At 41.8% G+C, this 20,405-nt stretch overlaps 1 protein-coding gene across 5 annotated transcripts in view; it reads left to right on the forward strand.

Moving 5' to 3' along the window:
* cadm1b (cell adhesion molecule 1b) overlaps positions 1-20,405 on the forward strand; it is a 166,570-nt gene that overhangs the window by 99,475 nt on the left and 46,690 nt on the right. For 3 of the 5 annotated variants that reach the window (XM_088300922.1, XM_088300927.1, XM_088300923.1), the window contains exon 3: positions 17,749-17,769. The exons of the other annotated variants lie outside the window; for them this stretch is intronic. In XM_088300922.1, coding sequence (XP_088157048.1) covers positions 17,749-17,769 — 21 coding nt within the window. The remainder of the gene's footprint in view (positions 1-17,748; positions 17,770-20,405) is intronic. 5 annotated transcript variants of the gene reach the window in all.

The following is a 20,405-nucleotide window of genomic DNA, read 5'->3' on the forward strand; positions in this document are numbered from 1 at the left end:
ATTAAATCCACACTTTTCCTTCCTTAGGCCATTGTGGTTTAAAAAAGCTTTTAGATTTTCGAACAGTCACCAGTTCCGACTTTCGGGTGAGTTGATTCAAGTGAGTGTCCAATCATTCATCAGCTTTGCCGTAAGGCCAGCGAAAAGGCCTTACTGTCATCAACCCGTGATCTGATTGGCTATCGTAACTGTCTGTCAAACGGAAAACCCCCTCCACTCATACAGAAAAGACACCCGCACTCAGACAAATTGTGCATGCTACTGGTATTATGAAATCTGCCTGGCAACACAAGCTAGCTGAATTCGGATTGGATAAAAACCAATTCCTTGACTACCCCCTTATAGACACTGTAACTCTTAGAGCTATACAATATGAAAAAGTCTGTTTATCATATGATCTAATCCTCAATTTGGGTGGCGCCACATGCCACGAAAAACACGCAAATTCCGATAAACCAATTAGCAGTGACCCTCTCATGTTTGTCCGGTCCTGCAATGCATGCTGGGGAGGTGTACTTGCATTAGCTGCGGGCTTGCACGTGACTGGGCAGGCCTTTTGCATCTCTTCTCCTTTTGAAGCCTTGTCAGTTTGAAGACATCGCAGCCCTCTAATGAAGAACCACGGGCGAGCACCTATTTTTTTTTTAGATGAAAGCATCTGAATATCCATCAAAGAGCGGAAAAAATATGAAAATGTGTTTGTCGGGGGGCTAGCGGTGCACATGCATTACCGCGCAACTCAGCGTGAGCCGGTCGATTAGGGTTAACGAACGGCGGCGTTAACGACTCGAATGGCGCCCGCATCCTGACTGAGCGGGCGTGTCTTTGGGTTTGACTGAGCGCTTGTGTGTTCTGCAGCTCTAATGAGCTTTACAGTATGTGTCGGCAGCTGATTGGTATGCGGCGCGTGCCCGCCTAATTGCTGGCCCGCGCCCGTCCCCCCCCCCCCCCCCCCCCCCGCTGTCCCACGGCTCCTCTGATTTGGATCCGTTTAGCCCGTATTTGACTTCATTATGCAAAGCCTGCATTGTCGCCAGGTTGTGTGTGAGGATTTTTGGATTGATGGAATTGACACTGTAATTTAATTTAAAATAAAAAGTCATCCTTCGCTTCCTTCCCGACTCTGCAATACAAAAGCAGAGCGGGGAAATTTAAGCAGATTGCTTTCTGAATTGCTTTGTGTGCGAATATTTTGGCTGGAGTCAGTGGACCTGAAATGACACAGAAAATCAAATATCCTCCTGTCATTGTGTTTTATTAGGCCCCTAGATAGCAGAAGCTTTTTTTTAATAATTCCCTAATACTGCAGCAAAAAGCAGCCGAGTCCCAAAGTGGACTTGCCAATGAAGTGTGCTACCTTTCATCTTGTTGACAAATCAACTGTGAGAAGCAGTTCTGCCGGGCTGGGAGTCGCTGCAAAGAGCTGCGAGAGGCCGTGTAGAGCTGCACTCCAGTAAGCCGAGGGATGAAAACCTTCTCTGATGCTGATCCCGAGCAGCACCGACACAGCCCTGATCTTCCTCAAACAGACAGACTCCATGACACGCCATGTTGGGTGTCAAGCAAACCGGTGTCAAGCATTGCTGTCTCTCTCGGATTCCGGGCGAGGTCTATGCGCATTAATACTGCTGCGCTGCGGGTAGACATGAAGTCTGCAGACAGATTTGACAGGAAGTAAACAGCAAAATGTACGATTCGCAACTAATGTGCCTTGAGAGCTCCTCAATTGTGCCATGGGAAATTATCCAATTTCAATTGGTCTGAAAATAATGATTTATTTATCTAATATAATATCTATATTTATATATTATGATATGAGTGATAGGCACTCAGAAAAAATGTGCCTGGATCGTTGATCAAGTAATTTTTGTTTCCAGTTGTTTATTTTTTATTTAATTTGAGTGAGAGTGAGAGAGAGAGGGGGGGGGGGGTAGGGGGAGATTGTGGGAGAGGGAGAGGGAGGGAAGAGAGAGAGAGAGAGAGAGAAAAATCCCTTTTTGGGTGAAATAGGTGTGTTATGAGACTTTTCTACTGTAAGATATGTGCCTCGGTTTGATCGAGGTTGTGAAACACTGCTCTAGGGCGTACTCACACAAGGACATTTAAACTGTGTATTTCCCTCTCCTGTCCCCTACCAAGCAACCCAACCCCCCCCCCCCCCCTTCACCGGCCTGCACTTACTACAACCTGACTGTGGATTACTTCATGTCGTTAAGTTTATTTCTGTTTTACAAAGTAACTTGGAAGTGGATTGACAAGATTAATTGTAATAGTACAATTGGATTTATCAACTCTGGATTATTTTTGGTCTATTTCTATCTTGCTCGTTGGCGCTTGGTATTGTGTACAAATGAACGTCTTTGTCGTTCATCCATCCATTCTTCTTTTTTCCCGCTTATTTGAGTTGACTTGGAGTGAATCACAGAGTTCGAGACTGACGAGCATTTTTCATGAATACGTGGAGAGAGTGATTTTTTATTTTTTTTTGTTCGGCCCATCTGTTTATTTTTAAGACCTTTTTCTGTTAGGGTCTTTAAAACTTTATCCCTTCATTTTCAGGGTAATCCGAACATTAAGTATGGCATAGATTAAGGTAATGCATAATAGGCCGCCTTTAACTCATTCAATCCATAAAACATACATATGCGTTATCAAAAATGTAGTCCCTACCTCCCAAAGACGTATTTATACGTCTTTTTTTTAGAGCATTAGAACACAATTTTCTGTTGGGCTCGCAAAATCAGTCAACATCCAGAAAAACGTTGAAATTGAGGGGTTTCCGCTAGTGAAAATTTCTGGGATTAAATGAGTTAAAAGCTGTTACTGGTTTGATAACTCAATAATAGTTCACTGTGTGTTCAGTGGGAAGAACTCGCAATACATGCAGTCATTTGTCACATCCATTGTTAATATCAAATATTGATCAATGGTGAGCTTTAAGAAGAGGATCTTCCATCACTGTGGACAAACTGCATTATTCATGTTGTCAGGGAGAGCTGCATGATGTTCAAGTCACACACACAGCCTTGTTATCTTTTGCGGGGAGAACATTTGTTTGTTTTGATCACATGCTGTTCGCCGACTGAAGGTATAGGCCCGGCTCGGCGCCAATATGAGCGCGGCGGTCGTTTGGATTGCGGGGTGGTCCGCTTGATTGGCGAGAAGACTTTGATGTGGCGGAGCCAGATCTGCCGCTCTGATGTGAAGCTCAACACAGATGATGACATTACGCGAGCCCCCGTCTGAAGACTTGGCAAGTACAACAACAACAACAACAAAAAAAAAAACGTCGCACGGCGTCGCACGGCGTCGCCTCCGTCCTCAGCGCTCTCATCCTCCTCACGCAAATAAACAAATGGACTCCTGTTGGAATAAACACGGGGTTGCCATTAAATTGACAGTGCGATGCATGCTAACGCTGGCGCACTAAAAGTAGTTACAGAGGTGTCATGGGTGTTTGGCGAAGATGTAGAAAAGCCATTACACTTTTGAACGGTGCAAATTGCTGCGGTCCACTGGGACCAACCCGACTTGTGTGTGTGTGTCGCCGTAACAACAAAGTCAAATGAAACCGTGGCTCTGTATAAATATTTTGTATACTTGCTGTTGCGTTCTGTCACTCCCTTGCTTGAACCTACGCAAAAAGATTACAGAGGTTACTTTGGACGATGAAAGCCTGTCATGAACCAAAGAGTAAACAGAAAACGGTGAGGAAACAGACCAAGTTGCAACTAAGAAACCGATTACACGGTTGGAGGTACAAGGTGTAGCTTTCCGGTTTATAACTTGGTGGACCTGCGGAGGTAACGCAAAAGTCAAAGCTACCATCCGGATGTTATTGTAAATGGATTGGAATGAACGTACACGCAAAATTGCAAGCTGTTTATATAATTGCACACACACGCACACGAAAAGGATTCCCGCAGTAACGCATTTTACGTTTTGTTGCTCTGGAGTGGTTTCTCTTAAGTTCTCCGATTCGCTTCTTGTATGTCTTCGCATCTCCGCCGTAATCTCTTGCATATAATGATCTTCGACTTTCTCAAACTCAAAGAGAAATACGGTGGCCCTCAAAGGCCAGGAAGGTAATAAAGTTTACTTATCTTGAGTTAGTTGTGGGCATTGCAGAATTCAGCTCTCGGCTGTTTGGCAAGCACCTTCTTTTGAGGTTAGTTTTATTGCATTCATCACAGCAATAAGCAGATGCGCTTTCTGCAGACTGGCATCCTGAAAACAGTGGAATTAAGATGGAATGGAATAAAACGGCAGAACGGGGTCTCGCAGAAGAGAGAACTCAGCAATACACGTTGTACAAATGAATACAAAGGAGAGGCGATGAGAAGAGCATATCTTTTCCACTGGCCTAAACATTTTTGAATTGCTAGCCGCAAAAAATATTTAATTATTCAGCATATTCAGTCACAAGAAGGAGTCATGCAATGTCACCTCCTTTCATTTCTGCATTTTCATGCACCTGGATCATTTCAGTGCTCCGGCAATTGGTGCCGGTCTCTTTCAGAGTAATTATTGGTCTTTGCGGTCCCTAGTTTTAAACGCAATGTTACCCCCTTCCACTATCACTTCCAATTCCATCACTTGAAACTTCCTTTTGCACTTGCAATGAGTCGAGTGCATTTGTAGCAACCTCAACTCCATCACTTCCAGTTCAGTAAAAAAAAAAAGATTTTTGACGCCAATGGTAGTGAATGATTTCACAAAAAAGTCTGAAATTCACGAGCCCTCAGTTGATAAGTAGCAAGATCCCCTGATCTAAACCCCAACGAGTGTTCTCCCAAATGAGTGAGTGAAGTGAGTGTCGGCTCTTTGGGATCTCAGTAAATCTGTCTCCAAATGGACTCTAGATGCCACCTGCTATTTCGACATGTGCTCAGCACATGAAGAATCCTGCAGGAGACCTCAATGCTACCTCGCTCGTTGCTAAGGATGTGACTGAAGTACACAGCAAGCCTCTCTGTCATTGAAGCTAATTGGAATCCAAATATAGCATATTATACATGTTTTGCCCACACTACCGGTCGCCATGGTTATGTACCTCCTAGGGTGGCTGAGTCTGATTGCCGACGCCAGCCTCACTCATTGTGGCGCTACTCTTCTTCCCTCTCCCTCCCCACCCGAAGTGTTGGTGGGTAACTGGCGGTCCCCGCGGATTGCGGACTGACAGGTAGGAAGTGATCAAAGAGACCTTTTCCCCGTGTTTCATGTCGGCCTCAGAGAGTCGCATCTTCTCCGCTGCTTCTTTTAATGGGCTCGTGATGGCTCCCTCGCCCAGAACACACGTGCATACCCGTCACGTTTGACAGCCGCTAACACGCCTCTCGGTTTCCGGCGGAGCTTTCACCTGACACTACCACACTTCCCTCCCGTCTAATAAGATGCTGAACTCTCGCTGCGTGTGAGACTTGAGTCTTGGCAAAATTGTCATCTGAGCTAAATGGCACATCTATAAAATATCCCGCCCGCCCTCCCTCGCGGGAAAAAGACAGGCAAAGCTACCCAAGTCAGGCTCTCTGTCAGGCTAAGCCCCTATGAGGGGCGAACATTTCCGACTGTTGGCGAAGGCAGAAAAATATGCGCTCACGTCAAGGTTGTGAGGGTTCATTCTAGGTCGCAAATTTTTGCTAAACGGTCATCAGCCGTCCATTTGTGACAGTGAACAAACTCTGACGTGAACGCAACATTCGCCGCCTTGGAAAAAACACTCGCGATTGTTTGCCGCTCGGTAGGATAGGGGCTTCACCCCCGCCAACCTCAATCCACGTGAGTAAGACTATCTCACCAACACAGGTGCTGAGCCTCCCCTCCCGCACGTATCTCAGCCTCCATCTTGTGTCCACGATGGCCAACAGCCATATGGTCTCCTCGTACTGCCTTCACTTGATCTCTTCAGCCTGTTCAGTCAATCGGAGCGATCCCAATTGTGTTTCAGGTGGGATGTTTTTTCTTTCCAGGAATGAAGTGCGGTTGTAAAAAAAAAAATAAAAAAAAATAGAAAAGAAAAAGAAAACACAGGCTCGCCAGTAGATTAAAACTTCGGGGTCCGTGCGATGGCTTTTAATTAAACTGTCAAGTAATCTAAGAATCTTTACACTCGAGTTTGTCACACCACCGTTACAGGTGGCTTTTGGTGCAAGTGTTCCTGCTGCTCTCTGAATTAACACTTGAAGGTTCAATTACCAATTGGCCAATTAAAGGTGTGTGTGATTGCTTTGAGTTAACTAGAAATTAACAAGTGCAGTGAGTTAAGTAATCAAATAAGATGATTGAAAGCGGCTAAGCCAAGTATGTGCATCTGATGAAATTAAAATATTTATGTTTGAACACGCCGCACGCTCAGAGTGCCTTTGCACATACTTGGCTTCCCAACCAGTTGATGGGCTTCTAAACACCGTTTCCTTTTCACACTGTGAAGATTCCCAGCGTAATGCATCGCAAGAAACTGTGCGGTCAAAGAATGAACACATTTCTACTGGGATTACCTTGAAAAAACAACAATATGTATATATATTAGGACTGTCAAAGTTAAAGCGGGAACGCTGGTTATTAATCTGAAAATTCTCAGTTAAATATTTTAACTTAGTTAACTCAGGTATATTTACTTCAAAAATAATTTGCAAATATTGTACCATATTAGCTGTACATCTTTAACACATTCTCTTAGAACAAAACACCGCTCAAGTTCGCACTGGGCCTTGCAAACCAACACTGCTGGTGTTTGTGGGCGGAACTAAATGTACTGTAGAAGTTTGGAGAAATGTTGGTAACGATGACTCGGTTTAGTAAATTATTTAAGTATCGAAGAAAGCTATTAGAACAGTCTTTGGACTAAAATGTACCTCATATTTTGTGATTTTACATCAATTCCAATATATTATTCCCGTAAATATCGGTTAAAAGCTTCACAAAAAATAATAGTGGAAATGTTTTGTGATTAATTATTTAAATATGTAATTGCTTGACAGCACTAAAAGTGACAAATTAATTATTTGAATAGTAAATTTATTAATGCTTCTACATAATGTGTTATTGAGTAACAGTTACTGTCATCACTGGCCGGGAGAGACACCTGTTCCCTGCAGCCTTATTGAGGATAAATCTTCTAGCAAGTGATAATGTGATACTATATTTTAAGTAAAAGCAAAATGAGGTTGATTCATAACTTTGAAAATGATGCGGACAATCTAGCAGTCTCACAGTTCGCCAGGTTTCGGGGTTTAGTCACGTTATTTTTGCAATGCAAGCCCGAGGGCAGTTTGATAACAATTTCAGTTGATGGCACAAAATGGTATTGGCCAAAAATGACAACCATCTAAGATGGATAAAAATGGATGGATTCATCTGCACAAACACAATAGTAGTTGCATTAATGTGTTTCGATTAACAAACATATCACTTTTTTTTACCGCCTTTAATGGGTTTTCAGTTATTGCGAGATTTACACTTTCAGATATTAACATAGGCAATTATGGAAATATTTTGGGAAAGTGTCAATTACTTGAGGTTTTCTGCTGCAGGGGTGTGAAATACGCGATATAAATAAAGTTGTATTGTATTGTACTGTCCTCTTATTCATTTGTCCGCCCAAAACGGGACCTTTCCCAAACTGGCTTCCCTGCAAGTCAAAAGAATTCCTGACAGAGGATGCGGATGCAGAGCTGGGAAAGCCGGAGAACGATTGATAGACGTTTGTTTTGCTTTGCCTAATACAACATAAACTGGGCAGCTGATTTATCACCTGAGAGAAGGCTGTTTTTCACGGCGCCTCTGCAGAGCCCCCACTCAAAAATAATTCATTTCCCGCCAGCGTGAGGAGCCAAGCGCTAATGTTAAATATTCATGCAGGTCCAGTCTAAATGATGTGGCCATTGGCACGCCGTAAGAGTACACTCTACGGAAGGGAGGAAATGTCAGGCTGTGAATAAATGAAAGCAGGGAAGTGGTAGATTACCGTGACCATGTGAATTCACTGTAGGCGCCATTTTGTTCGAGTGATAGGCACTCAGAAAAATGTGCCAGGATCGTTGATCAAACAATTTTTGTTTCCAGTTATTTATTTTTTTATTCATTTTTTTTTGGGTAAGCATTGGATGGTGTGCGAGAGATAGAGAGAGAGTGTGAGAGTGAGTGTGAGAGAGTGAGAGAGAGAGAGGGTGTGAGAGTGCGAGAGAGTGTGAGTGAGGGAGAGAGAGAGAGAGTGAGTGTGAGAGAGAGTGTGAGTCTGAGAGTGAGAGAATCCAGCAGTCTGATTATCTTTTGTTTAATCAAAATAAGGCATTTGACATCTTTATAATGTTTGAGATGGGCAAAACTAAAAAAAACAAAAAAAAAACATGTTGGCTCCCCAGCAATAATCGTAAAATCCCTGTGAATTAATTTCTGAGGCACATACATGTTGCCACTCCAACTGTCAACAGGAGACTATTCTGTCATATTTTGCGTTTGGGGGCCCAATATCAAAGACCTCTGAGCTCTTGAGCATCATTGCCTCTGCTCTTTGTGTCACAGCGGATCGATACGGATCACGGTTAACGGTTTTGATTCGCATCGGCCAGACATCGGGCCACTGCTTCGGACCATGAGATGACGCCGCCGCTGTCACCGCCGCGCCGTGATTGTTTTCCAGGCGTTTATAGGTCACCCTTTCGCGATATCAGTAAGCACAGTGGTGGGAAAAGGGCAGCGCATAATAGAAGTGATTGGCTGGAGGCTCTCCAGCGGAGACCATCACGGGGGCGGGCTTTGGAGTGAATGGCTTTATATTGTTAGACACACACGTACGTATGCATTGAGGGACATAATTCCGGATTACCGCTCAATCTCACTACTGACATTTTTAGGAGAACGCTGTCACATTCACCAGTGAAATACATAAATTACTGAAACACATTTGAAATTCACAAACAACTGAAACACTCTCACACTCACTATTGAAAATCCTTTTGCTCACATTCAGTACACCAAGCAGATGCTCCCATGCGTACATTTGAAACTCACGCACTACCCTTTTATTTTTTTCGTTCACGTGACTAAAATGCTCTCGTGATGTCCTTACACGCGACTAAAAATCTTCCTTCTTTGCTCATATACACGACTAAAGCCCTCTCACATTCAAAATTATAGTCAAGCATTTTAAAGGGACAGTAAATGCTATAATTGGGCCTGATTAGTTTCCTCTCTCACGCACACACACAATTGAAACACTCCAATGCACACTACTGAAACGCCCTCACACACACACACGAGTGAAATACTCGTGAACATCATTCTGGAATAATAATTTCACATAATATACTGATATACATGTTTCATTAGTGTGTGAGAGTATTTCACTAGTGAATGTGAGAGGTAAATGATGTCCCTGATGACCTCTCATACACACATGCGAACATTCACACACACATTTTCCCTCTGGCAGTCTGACTAATGAGGCCTGGGGCAGGAGACGGTTCCATCAAGGAAGTCCACACCCCGACACCGCCGTGTTTCCCTCCTCTCCCACATGCTCGGCGGGCTCTCAAATGCACACCTGATTGATAGCAGCGATTTGACTGAGAAAAAGGGAAATGGGAAATTGAAAAATGGTGTGGGAAGATTGGAAACAACGCGCTGATTATAAACCGGGCGAGGAAACAAAAGGCCTCCCCTCTGTCTCGCTTCTCGTCTTTGGCGGCGGGAGCGAGGCAGCAGGTGTGTGTCACACAGGTGCCTGATTGAGGCGCACAAAAAGACATTACGAGCGCAAACAAATGGACGTGGTTAGCGTCCCCGGATGCATTTTGGGCTGATCGAGGTGATTATGAGCATATGAACAGACTCGGGGAGAAGAATGGGCACAGGTGTTGGAAGGAGGAGAAGAGGGGAGGAGGCGAGTTTGTGTCATGATGCTACTAACCCATCCTTACAATCAACCGTCTGCTTATGATGTCTTGTAGTCCATCTTGACAGGAGGTGAATGAATCATTGCTGTAATTTAGTCATAACTAATAATTTGGGATCATTCCAACACCAAAAGACGTCCTTTTTCTACTGTCCTCCTGCGACACATGCTCTGTTTTATTCATGTATGTAATATATATATATATATATATATATATATATATATATATATATATATATATATTTATATTAGGGCTGTCAAAGTTAAAGCGTTAACTCAAGATACATTTTTTTAAAAATGTACTCGATTAAATATTTTAACTCTGATTAATTTTTTTAACACATTAATTTGTACAACATGGAAAGCCAAATTCCAAATTAGCTGTATGTCTTTTGCACATGATCTCAGAACAAAATACCTTGCTTAAGTTACCACTGGGCCTTGCAAACCAACACTGCTGGAGTGTGGGGCTTACAACTAAATGTAAGTTTTGAGAATTGTTTCTAAAAAAGAATTCTTCTACAGATGACTTGAAGGATCGCACTCTTCATATTTGGTGATTTTACATTAATTACAATATATAATTCAAGTAAATAAGCCTCACAAAAAATAGTAGTAGAAAAAATGCGATTAATCGCAATTAATTACTGATTTTTTTGCGATTAAATAGCTAAATAATGTAATCGCTTGAGAGCACTAATATATATATATATATATATATATATAGTGGTCTTGTGATCACAATCGGAATAAGTGTGTTCAAAAAGAACCTTGGAACATGAGTCACATGCTGCTTCCTCATGTCTATAATCGCAAACATACAAATTGTTGACATTTACAAGGAACAGGCGCTTAAATGTTTGCGGTCTCACTGTTCCAATACTTTTGAAGGGCAGTGTAGATATATTGCCCCGGCCCTTACATATATTAAAATTTAGTGGTTTACCAGCCCAGTGCTGCTGGGAGTGTAATAATAATAGAGCCTCTTTGGTGGCTGAAAATGAGGACAATTTGTAAAACGCAAGTGTGGCATAAATTAGCCGCTACCTGCTCGTGGTGGGGGAATAAAAAAAAAAGCCTCTGTTGTCGTCTCATAAACGAGTCTTGGCCGAGGCCCCGCTGGTTTAATATTCTCTGAGTGCTTCCAGACAGCGAGTGGCCATGCAGCAGCTGTCTCTTGAACCCGGCTTTTGGACCCCTCCTCTTCCACTTAGCCCCTCTGACCGGTCTCCTTTCCACCGGGCCGGCTGTGGCGATGACAGGCACTGTCACACGATTCTCCTAATGTCCTAATTATCTCTCTCTCTCTCTCATTTTTTTCTCCCCCCCCTTTTTTTCTCTTAGTGTACACTGAGACGATTGTGCACATGTTGTTCGTGAGTAAGCAGATTTTCTGGCAGACAAGCTTGTAGCCTCTGTGAGTTTTTCCTCGAGAGAGACGACAACGCGCTATCAATGCATCCTCGCAACAGCAAAATGAATATGCGCTTGAAAGTTTTTTCGAAGCTGACTAAAACACTCTGACATTCTCGACTACTTCTCGCATTGAATGCTAACATGCTCACACACGCGCTACTCAAATGCTTTCACACGCCCGTATCAAACATTCTTGGGCTAAAGTAACACTCCAGTCCAATGCGACCGAGATCAGATTTTTTTTTTTGCCCTTATGCAACATATCTGATTTATTTATTTATTTATTTTTAAATTTATTTTTTTTTTTGAACGGCTCAATTGTGATTTTTTTTCCTCAAATCCGACCTGGGCCACTTGTACTTGTAGACCTAGATCGGATGCATATCGGATTTTCTGCAAAGCGACCTGCAATCTGAACACTTAGGTTGCATATATCCGACATTGACATCACCCGGAGTCATTTTGAGGACTGAAACTCTCTCACTCTACGTTTTTTACTGACAAACTACTGTAACGTTTTCACAATCTGCCTTTTTTTTTTTTCACAACTTAAATGATGTCTCCCTTTGAATGCTCACTAATGAAATGCAATGACACCCACTATCGAAAATAGTCACCGTTCGAAACACTTTCACACCCACTGCTGAAATGCTTCCCTGACTTAGATGCTCTTAATTTGCTCAAAATTTAATCGACAGCGAGTGTGTTTGGAGAACAACAGCATTCTGTAGTGCGCACTCCGTAACTTCCTAAATTACATCCTGCGAATGTAAGCATGGCTAACAATGAGTCAATTATGGTGGCAAATCTTTTTCAAAATGTTGAGTATTTTGTTTTTGTGCTTACGTATAATCACGCTAAGCCATGGAGGAAGTCTTCGCTACTCTACTTTAAGCTGACTTCTACTGCAGTCGCAAATACTCCTGTCACTACTTGAATTTATAAAAAAAAAAGAAGAAGCCTTTGCAAGTGGAATTTGCAAAGCGTGGCCCGGGAATATACAACGTGAATGAAATGTGATGAGTCACTCCGTGGCGGCGACGACGGCTTTTAAGACGGCGCTCAGTCAGCCGTTCTTGTTAACAGAAGAGAGCAACGCGACTGCGGCCGGCGGCGAGAAGAAATCATTGCACCTTGTAGGGAATGCACTCGCTTGCTCGCTCTGTGATTTATGGAGCTGTGAAGTCACTGCATTTGTCACAATCAGCTCTCTTAATAGTGTGTTGCTATAATTCACTGTCGCCTTCCTATCAATTCTTTGAGACATCCTGTCTGCAAGAGAGCTTTTTTCTCATTATGTTAAGATCAGTTTGTGTTTTCACTTTGGTCCTTCGTGTCCTTTTTTGGGGGAGAGGATTTGTCATGTGGCATCACCTGACGGTCTTTCTGTCTTGCAATCAGTCTGTCGGTCGATTGATCTGTCCGTCTGTCACTCAGCAGATGGTCTAATTGTCGGTTGGTTGAAGCTTCACTGCCAGATTATTATGTCCGATAACGCGCGGACGATAACTGAGTGCGAACGAATACTTAATTCATCTCCGAAAAACAAACTGCACGTTGAGCTGTGCCGTTAAAGATTACCACAATTGAAGCCTCGCTAATGGTGAGGGGTATTTGTAATCGTTCATATTTTTGTTTTGGTCCTTGAAAATGGAAATTGAAAAAATAAATAGAAATGTACCCAGTATCTAAAGAAATTTCATATATCACTATTTTTTTCGATATATTGTGCAGCCCTAACTTAAATAAATAAATAAATATGTAGCTGTGTTTTGGAGATTCTTACAGAGAAATAAATAATTAAATAAATAATTAGATAAATAATTAAATGAATAATTAAATAAAATTATAGCTGTGTTTTGGAAGTTCTTACAGAGAAATAAATAAATATATATATTGCTATATTACATTTATATATATATATATATATATATATATATATATATATATATATATATATATACAGTCAGTGTGATTCACTGCAGGTCTACACCAAGCAGTCATTGTGAAATGAATCCCTCTCTGTCAATCAAAACTGAGCATTATTACCTTTGTAAAGGCATTTTCTTTTATTCAGTCTCTTGGGTGGAATCTCATTTGCCAGTGCAGGTGTACAAAGCAAAGCGATTGGAGGAATACAGCGAAAGAGGAAATGAATCCAAGGTGCATTTGCACTTTTTCGTATTATTTGCACTGTCTGGTAATCAAAGTGATGCATCCCTGAGGACTGACAGATTGATTATCATTTTAGCTCCACTAAATTGTCATGGAGACGGACCATGAACTGGAAGCTGTGGTTGAAGAAAAAAAAAAAAAAAGAGCGTCGGCAACAGTAATAAATACTAAGTCAACAATACCTCCAGATAATATTTGACTTATTTTAGTTGGATATCACATTTGAACCACAACATATGTGTGTGATGACGTTTTTGTGTTTTATTTTTGGAAGTCGAAACTCCCTACATTGGTCAGGAGTCTAGTTCTCCATCTGATTTCCACGGAGAGGAAAAAGTCTGATCCCTTTAATTAAATGCCAACACAATGGGTAGCGCACTTGTGTGGCTGCATTAGATGAACACACACACGTAGGAGCTGCAGCATCAAACGCAGACACGAGGCAATGTTTTACCTGCGAGGAAGAACATCCAATTCGAATGCGTCGCTCCAGTGCAAAGAAGACATGTTGCCTCATTAGTCGTTCGACTGAATAGCACAAACGGCGAGCCATGATGTCGACGGGTGATAGGTGGTCTGCGCTACAAAAAACATGTCAGCGCAAAGATGCTTAGAAAGCAGTTTGCACGTTTCCATCACCGTTCTGACATTCTGTGTGCAAACTCCAGCCATGTTCTTCCCACGCTTGAGTTGATTTTCCGTGCGTGCGTGTTGGGTTCGCTGAAGACACGAAATTGCCCATGCGTGTGAGTGTGAGAGCCAATGACAGTTTGTAAGACATGAAATGCGCGATACAAATAAAGTTGTATTGGATGCTGTAATGCGACTGGAGGCGCCGAGGACTAAGCGCAACCTCAGGGGGGGGGGGGGGGGGCTATGCCTTTTCTGTTGCCGGTCCTTCCCGATGGAATGAGCTCCCACTGTCCGTTTGTGGACACGTTTTTATTTTTATTTAATTTTTTTCGACACAACGCGAGACTGTCCTGCTGTTCTTCTGGTATCTATTGTAAATGTGTTTGTTTTTTTCATTTGTGTTGCCCGCTGATTTATATTGCACCATTAATGAAAGCACTTTTTACTCCAGCTCCAGCTCTTGTGAAATTTGCGCTATATAAATAAAGTTGTATTGTATTGTTGAGCGTGTTATGAGCGTCAAGCATGATATTTACGTAGGACAGTCAACAAAAAGTCATGTTTTTGCACCATTTCCCAGAGTGATTTCAGTTTTTTGATTGGCTAAAACTGACATGCAAATAATTATTGATGTTTAAAAAAATATTTGTATTTGGTCCTAACTACACTCAACAAAAAAATTTTTTTTTTTAAATTCTGCAAACTCTTCGCAACTTCCGCTTACAACCCAGGCTAAACTTAGCGCCTCCGTTTGTCTTTCAGTCGAGTCTTGCATCACTTCAATATTAAGTCATGTACGTCCTTGACAGAAATGACTACTTTCCTAATTGCCAGGGCTGTGGTGCCATCTTTTTGGATATTGAGATTCTTTGAGTACAAAAATGTGAACAGGTGCATACCGAAGTATCTTAAGGTTGCATTTTTTTGTGCTAACGTTGAAAATGAAACTCCTTGTTAAAAGAAAAAAAAATGCAAATGCCCCTCACATCCACCATCTTTTTCTCGCTGCCTTGGTCTCCTTGAACATAAAGCCGCGGAACAGACAGAGAGAAGTTGCGTCGCTTGGGATGAAAAAGAGTCGAGTGGACAAGGGCAGACATCATTGGGAGGACGTTTGGACTGCCCGCTCTCATCTGGCGTGATTGACAGATGGGTGCATCGGCCGCACTCTCGCCGAGGCATTTTCCCGCCCCGAAATCTGTCCATCAGCGCTTGTCTCAGCAGAGCGACAGCCGTGACATCTAATCACAGGCCAGCCGGCGCCTCATAACTCGTGGCTAATGCGCTGCAGGTAACGCAGGGGGAGACACGCCGCCGCCTCGGCGCTATTAATAGTCTGGATGGCGGCAGCTGACAGGAAGTGGATCGCTGTGATGGCGAGGGAAGGTGTCGCCAGACTATATCACAAGTCTGTTTGGGTTTAAGTCTCATCAAACTCGACTGTGTCCGTGCATTTGACCTCACAAAGTGACTGGAGCCTATCGTTTTATTTCCTTGCTGTCACTTTGGCTGCCTCACCTTCAAGTACCCGAGCTGATCTTGGAGGTGTATGCAGTCAGACTTGTGTGGCTCTTTTAACGCTCTTATTCTCAACCATTGTGTTGCAAGAGCGATCATCGGGTGTGTTGAGGGAAATTATTATGGCCAGACTGATTAATCGGTCGACCGAGTTGGCAGAAATGAGTTCTTTTCGAAGAAGAATAAAAAATTAAAAACTTTTTTTTAACAGTAACACATGAGACAAAAAAAAAAACAACCTTCAAACATTCCCCCTTCAAAAGCACCAGCAAGATCATTTCTGCTGTATTTTTTTGCTTACAATTTACGAAGGACCAAGTCTTGTCAATCAGTCAAATGTTCTGCCTGTAATTCACATATTGAGAGTTGAGAGAAAGCTAAAAAGAAATTGTATTTTTCTATACTTTTTGGAATTAATTGGATGATTAATCGTTGATCAGAATTTTACTTCATCAAATTTTGAGAATCGGCATTTGCCTCAGAAAATCCATAATAAAATGTTGTCGTGACTTGAGATTCATGCTAGAATTTTCCGCCATCTTGGTACGCAGGGACTTTGTTGAAGTGACTTGAGTTGCTTAATGTAGTGCTTTGTCGCCATCTTGTGGCATCTTTGTGCCAAGACACTTTGTTGAAGTGACTTGAGGTGCTTCATGTGATTTGCCGCAATCTTGTGGCTTTTTGGATTCTAGGAACTCTCTTGAAGTGTGTTTAGGAGCTCCGTGTCGTGCTTTGCCGCCATCTTAGCAATTTATCTGCTGCATGCACCAAATAGATCTGCCCATTAAGAGACAAGCATAATTCGAATGTTTGCTGACCCCAAGAGTGTTGTCATTTAAGCTCGGCTCACACATGAGCAGCGGCTAACGGGCTCAATTCAGCATAAGCTCCTTCTGTTGAATCCTCGCACAATCAGGATAAAGTTTTGACTGACACAAGAGTGGCGAAGCGTCCTGCATTCACACTTTGTTTCCTGTCCATCATGTGTGATTTGTCAGTCTGTAAACACCACCCCCCCCCCCTCCCCCACCCACTCACCAAAACACGGGGGGAATTGTTGACACGCTGGCAATGCACAAAGACGTGGAACAAGGACATGTGTCACACCTTGCACCCTTATTACGCCGCCAATGACAAGTGAGACAAGCCGTCTGCTCAACATTTGTGCTGCACGGACGCATCTCACTTGTCTTTGTGCATTGCACTGCAACAACATGCTGGGTGGGGGCGGGTACAGTACTTTATATGGAGTGGCATTTCCCCAACAGTCATTTTATATTTCATACAGAGCAATATTTGGCTTGAAATTTATTATTTTAAAAGTTATATAAAATTGCGAGAGAGAGAGAGAGATATTACTTTAAAGAAAATCCCGTGTTGCATTTTATCCAACTGTTATTGTGCAAAGCGAAAGTTAAGCCATGATTACTTCCGGCGACAGTGATTCTTCTTCGTGGTTTTGAAAGTAGAAATAGTTCCTAGACTGGATTATGCCCTACGGGAAAATTAATTGGCTAAATATCCTGAACTAATTTTCCTTGCAAAAAAATCTAGTTGACATTTTGGAGTCATTTGTGTGTGTTTTTGTGGGTTGAGTTCTGCCTAGCAACAAGTGACAAGCTTCTGACAAGCTTCTTTTGACGTCATTTAAAAAAAATAAATAAAAAAAAAAACCTAAAAACATTGTTTTCCTCATAAAACACCGTCGTGTGTGAAGGTGTGTTGCTGCCGAGCAGCCAAAGCATGACATCATCTCTCTGGAGGTGATACTAGCAATCCCTCCCGAGCTCTGCTGCGGGGACTTAGGAATGTGCCCACTTCCAGTGCCGTGTGCGAGGTGCCAGGCTGGTTGGGCATTGTTCCGGAAGGTGCCCACCCTTCCTTGGCATACATCGCTTGTCCCATGAGAGTGGTGGCATGAAAAATAGCTCTTTTCACTCGGATAAAACCCAGGAATGAAAATTGACAATCCATTTCGCTCATTATGTTGCCTTATGTTTGTTATAAGAGGGGTGGAGGGAGGGGGGGCATGCAATGTCTTTCTGCTTGCTTTCATTCTGCTCATAAACTGTCTTTCTTCTCTTCTTTTCTTCCTGGTTTTGCTACATCAGGAGCTGCTGAAACCATCACAGGTACTCCTTTTGCTTTTTTTTTTTTGCTCCCCTTTCCTCAGTTGTACGTGACTGTTTGCTCATCTCTGCTTATTAACATTGGACCTTTTTTTGGGGGGGGTTGAGAAAATCGCGCAGAATTTACAGAAGGAGTTGCTTTCATTTTTTGATTCAATCAGTCAATATTTCTTTGTCTTTACGAGGTTAATTGGTTGCCCCGTTCGTTTGTTGTTCTGAGACTCATCTATATTTTTAGCTCCTTACAAAGTCAATAATGTCACAAAAGCACTCAGTTGTTGAATGGCTTTGGGCTTGATTTTCACCAATGCTGCATTTGGCTCAGAGCCAATCAAATATATGCCAACACTTAACAGCTACAAAATTCGGGAAACCCGTGGAATGTCAGTCCATCCAATTTCGGAGGCAAATTGTTCAATTTATCAACATTTGTTATTTTGGTCTTAGTTTAGTGTTATTTAAATATTAGCTCTTAGTATGAGGCCGCCACTGCAGAGCAGCGTTGCTAAATACCGTGATTGGTTTTCCGAGTCTTGTGGGCAAATATTTATGTGATCGGCGCTAGATAGGGCCAGCGAATTTCAGGCAAATAAAGAACACTTCTTCACAATTTATTGCCACTCACAGTTGAAGTTTTCGATGAAATTAAACCGTAACCGAAGAATCACGTTGTGTATTTTACCGAAAGTTCACTAGCTTGATGCTAACACCCGATGCAAAATAGCGAAACGAATGCCTTCAAGCAATGAATATCGGAACAAAAACGATGATCGTTATAAAAATGACTAATGACTGCCACAGCAGTATAACTACTGTATGTTTTCAAAAAGCACAACACAATCGAGCGCTATTTTTCTCATTAAAAAAAAAAAACTGATTACCAAAAATGTATTTATTAACTCATTCACTGCCATTGACGGATATAGACGTCAAAAATTACATTCGTCTTAACTAGGCTGCCAGTGTATGTAAGTAGCTTGCAAAGAATTTCGAGTAGAATGTTTATTGACAACATTCAACTCCAAAAAATAAATGGACTTTTTTGCCTTCTATATCCGTCAATGGCAGTGAATGAGTTAATTTATTTATTTTACGGTGGACTGAAACCGATTCATCGACTACTACTAATTTTTCAACTGTCCTTTTTTTTTTTTCCTTTTCCCAACCGACCAAAATTTTACTCCCATTAAATGTGTTCAAATCAAGCAACCGTTTCATCATCAGCTGTTGAACTAATAAGCAAGTTGGCTCCAATTAATTTGTGTGTAAGCATTCCACACAACTTCTAACACTAACTTTGCTAATTGCACACCAACTATTGCCTTCCCTTCCTCCACGCCATGTCACCAAACAGCTTGTCAAACTACAAACTATACACGTCACCATTTAACTGGTCCAATTATTTGTATTTATTTATTTTTTATTCGCAAGTAGTTGTGTTGAACCACAATTCAAAAGCAAAGTCTGAATTTCTTTTATTACTGATGTCAAATTCAAGTTATATTTGTGACCACTATAGGTTTTTCCTGGAACAATTTTGTCGACCAAACTGGTCCTACGTGGGATGTAGATGCTTAAAGTTCATGGAATTTTTCTTGGTGCTATTAATTTCAAGTTTGCTCCTTTCCCTTGAACTTATAATTGATGCTTTATACGGACTTTCAGAACTTTTCTTTTCATGTGTGATTTTGTTTTTCTTTCCATTATGCTTCTTCGTTTAGCTTTGAAAACTATTGCTTTTTAAAACTTTTTTTCTTTTTTTTGTGTGTGTTAGCCAATCATTAAACAAGAGTTATACAAGGAGAGATTCAAAATTGGTCAAATTAGTCAGTCTGAGACTTTGTGAAACCTCCTCGTGCAAAGGTTCCAGAAGTTGTAATTATACCCCGTAAGACCCAAATCCTGGTTGCTTGTCAAGGAGCGTTTCATCACGAGGATCAGGCTCTAATGACTGAGCGGTATAAAGAAACGCAGCGGGAGGAAAACGGGAGCATCAGAAACCGAAAAGTTTGATTGTTAATGATCTTCTGCAGTGCTGCTTGTTGCTGTCGGACGCGCTGAGTCAGACGTTGGCCAGTTCTGCGTTTGATGTTGAAAAATACAACAACAAAAAAAAGATTCAAAGCGAGCGCCTTCTATGAGATGGCTGAACGTCCGATCCTCGTAACTTTTGCTACAATTGCTCTGGCTTAGTTTTGCTATCCAATGAAAAGCAAGTTTTTTCCAGAATTTGCGATTGGGTTCGTGAGACAACCTCCTTTTGATGGTGATACATTTTCCGGACTATAAGCTGCGGCTGTTTTCCTCACTTTTGAACCAAGCGGCTAATACAGCGGTGCGACTTTTCAGTTGTTGTTTTTTTCACCAGCGGGGGCGCTCTATAGTTAAAAATATGAAAATACGCTAAATAAATCTCGATTTTTTTTTTTTTTTCTTTTGGGTCTGTTCCGTTTTAATTAGCAAAGTTGTTGCCGTGTTAAAAGGCACTTTTTTTATGTACTTTGATGTGCTTTCACAGTACAAAATCTTTTACATAGAAAACTGCGGCTTATATTCTGGCGCGGCTTGTATATCATTTTTTTGTTGTTTGTTTGTTTTTACGCCAAAAAGAGTTGCTACAGTCTGGAAAATACAGTCGC

Source organism: Idiotropiscis lumnitzeri, chromosome 7, assembly GCF_059441095.1.
Source record: "Idiotropiscis lumnitzeri isolate Australia: NSW breed Sydney's pygmy pipehorse chromosome 7, RoL_Ilum_1.0, whole genome shotgun sequence".
Taxonomy (NCBI): domain Eukaryota; kingdom Metazoa; phylum Chordata; class Actinopteri; order Syngnathiformes; family Syngnathidae; genus Idiotropiscis; species Idiotropiscis lumnitzeri.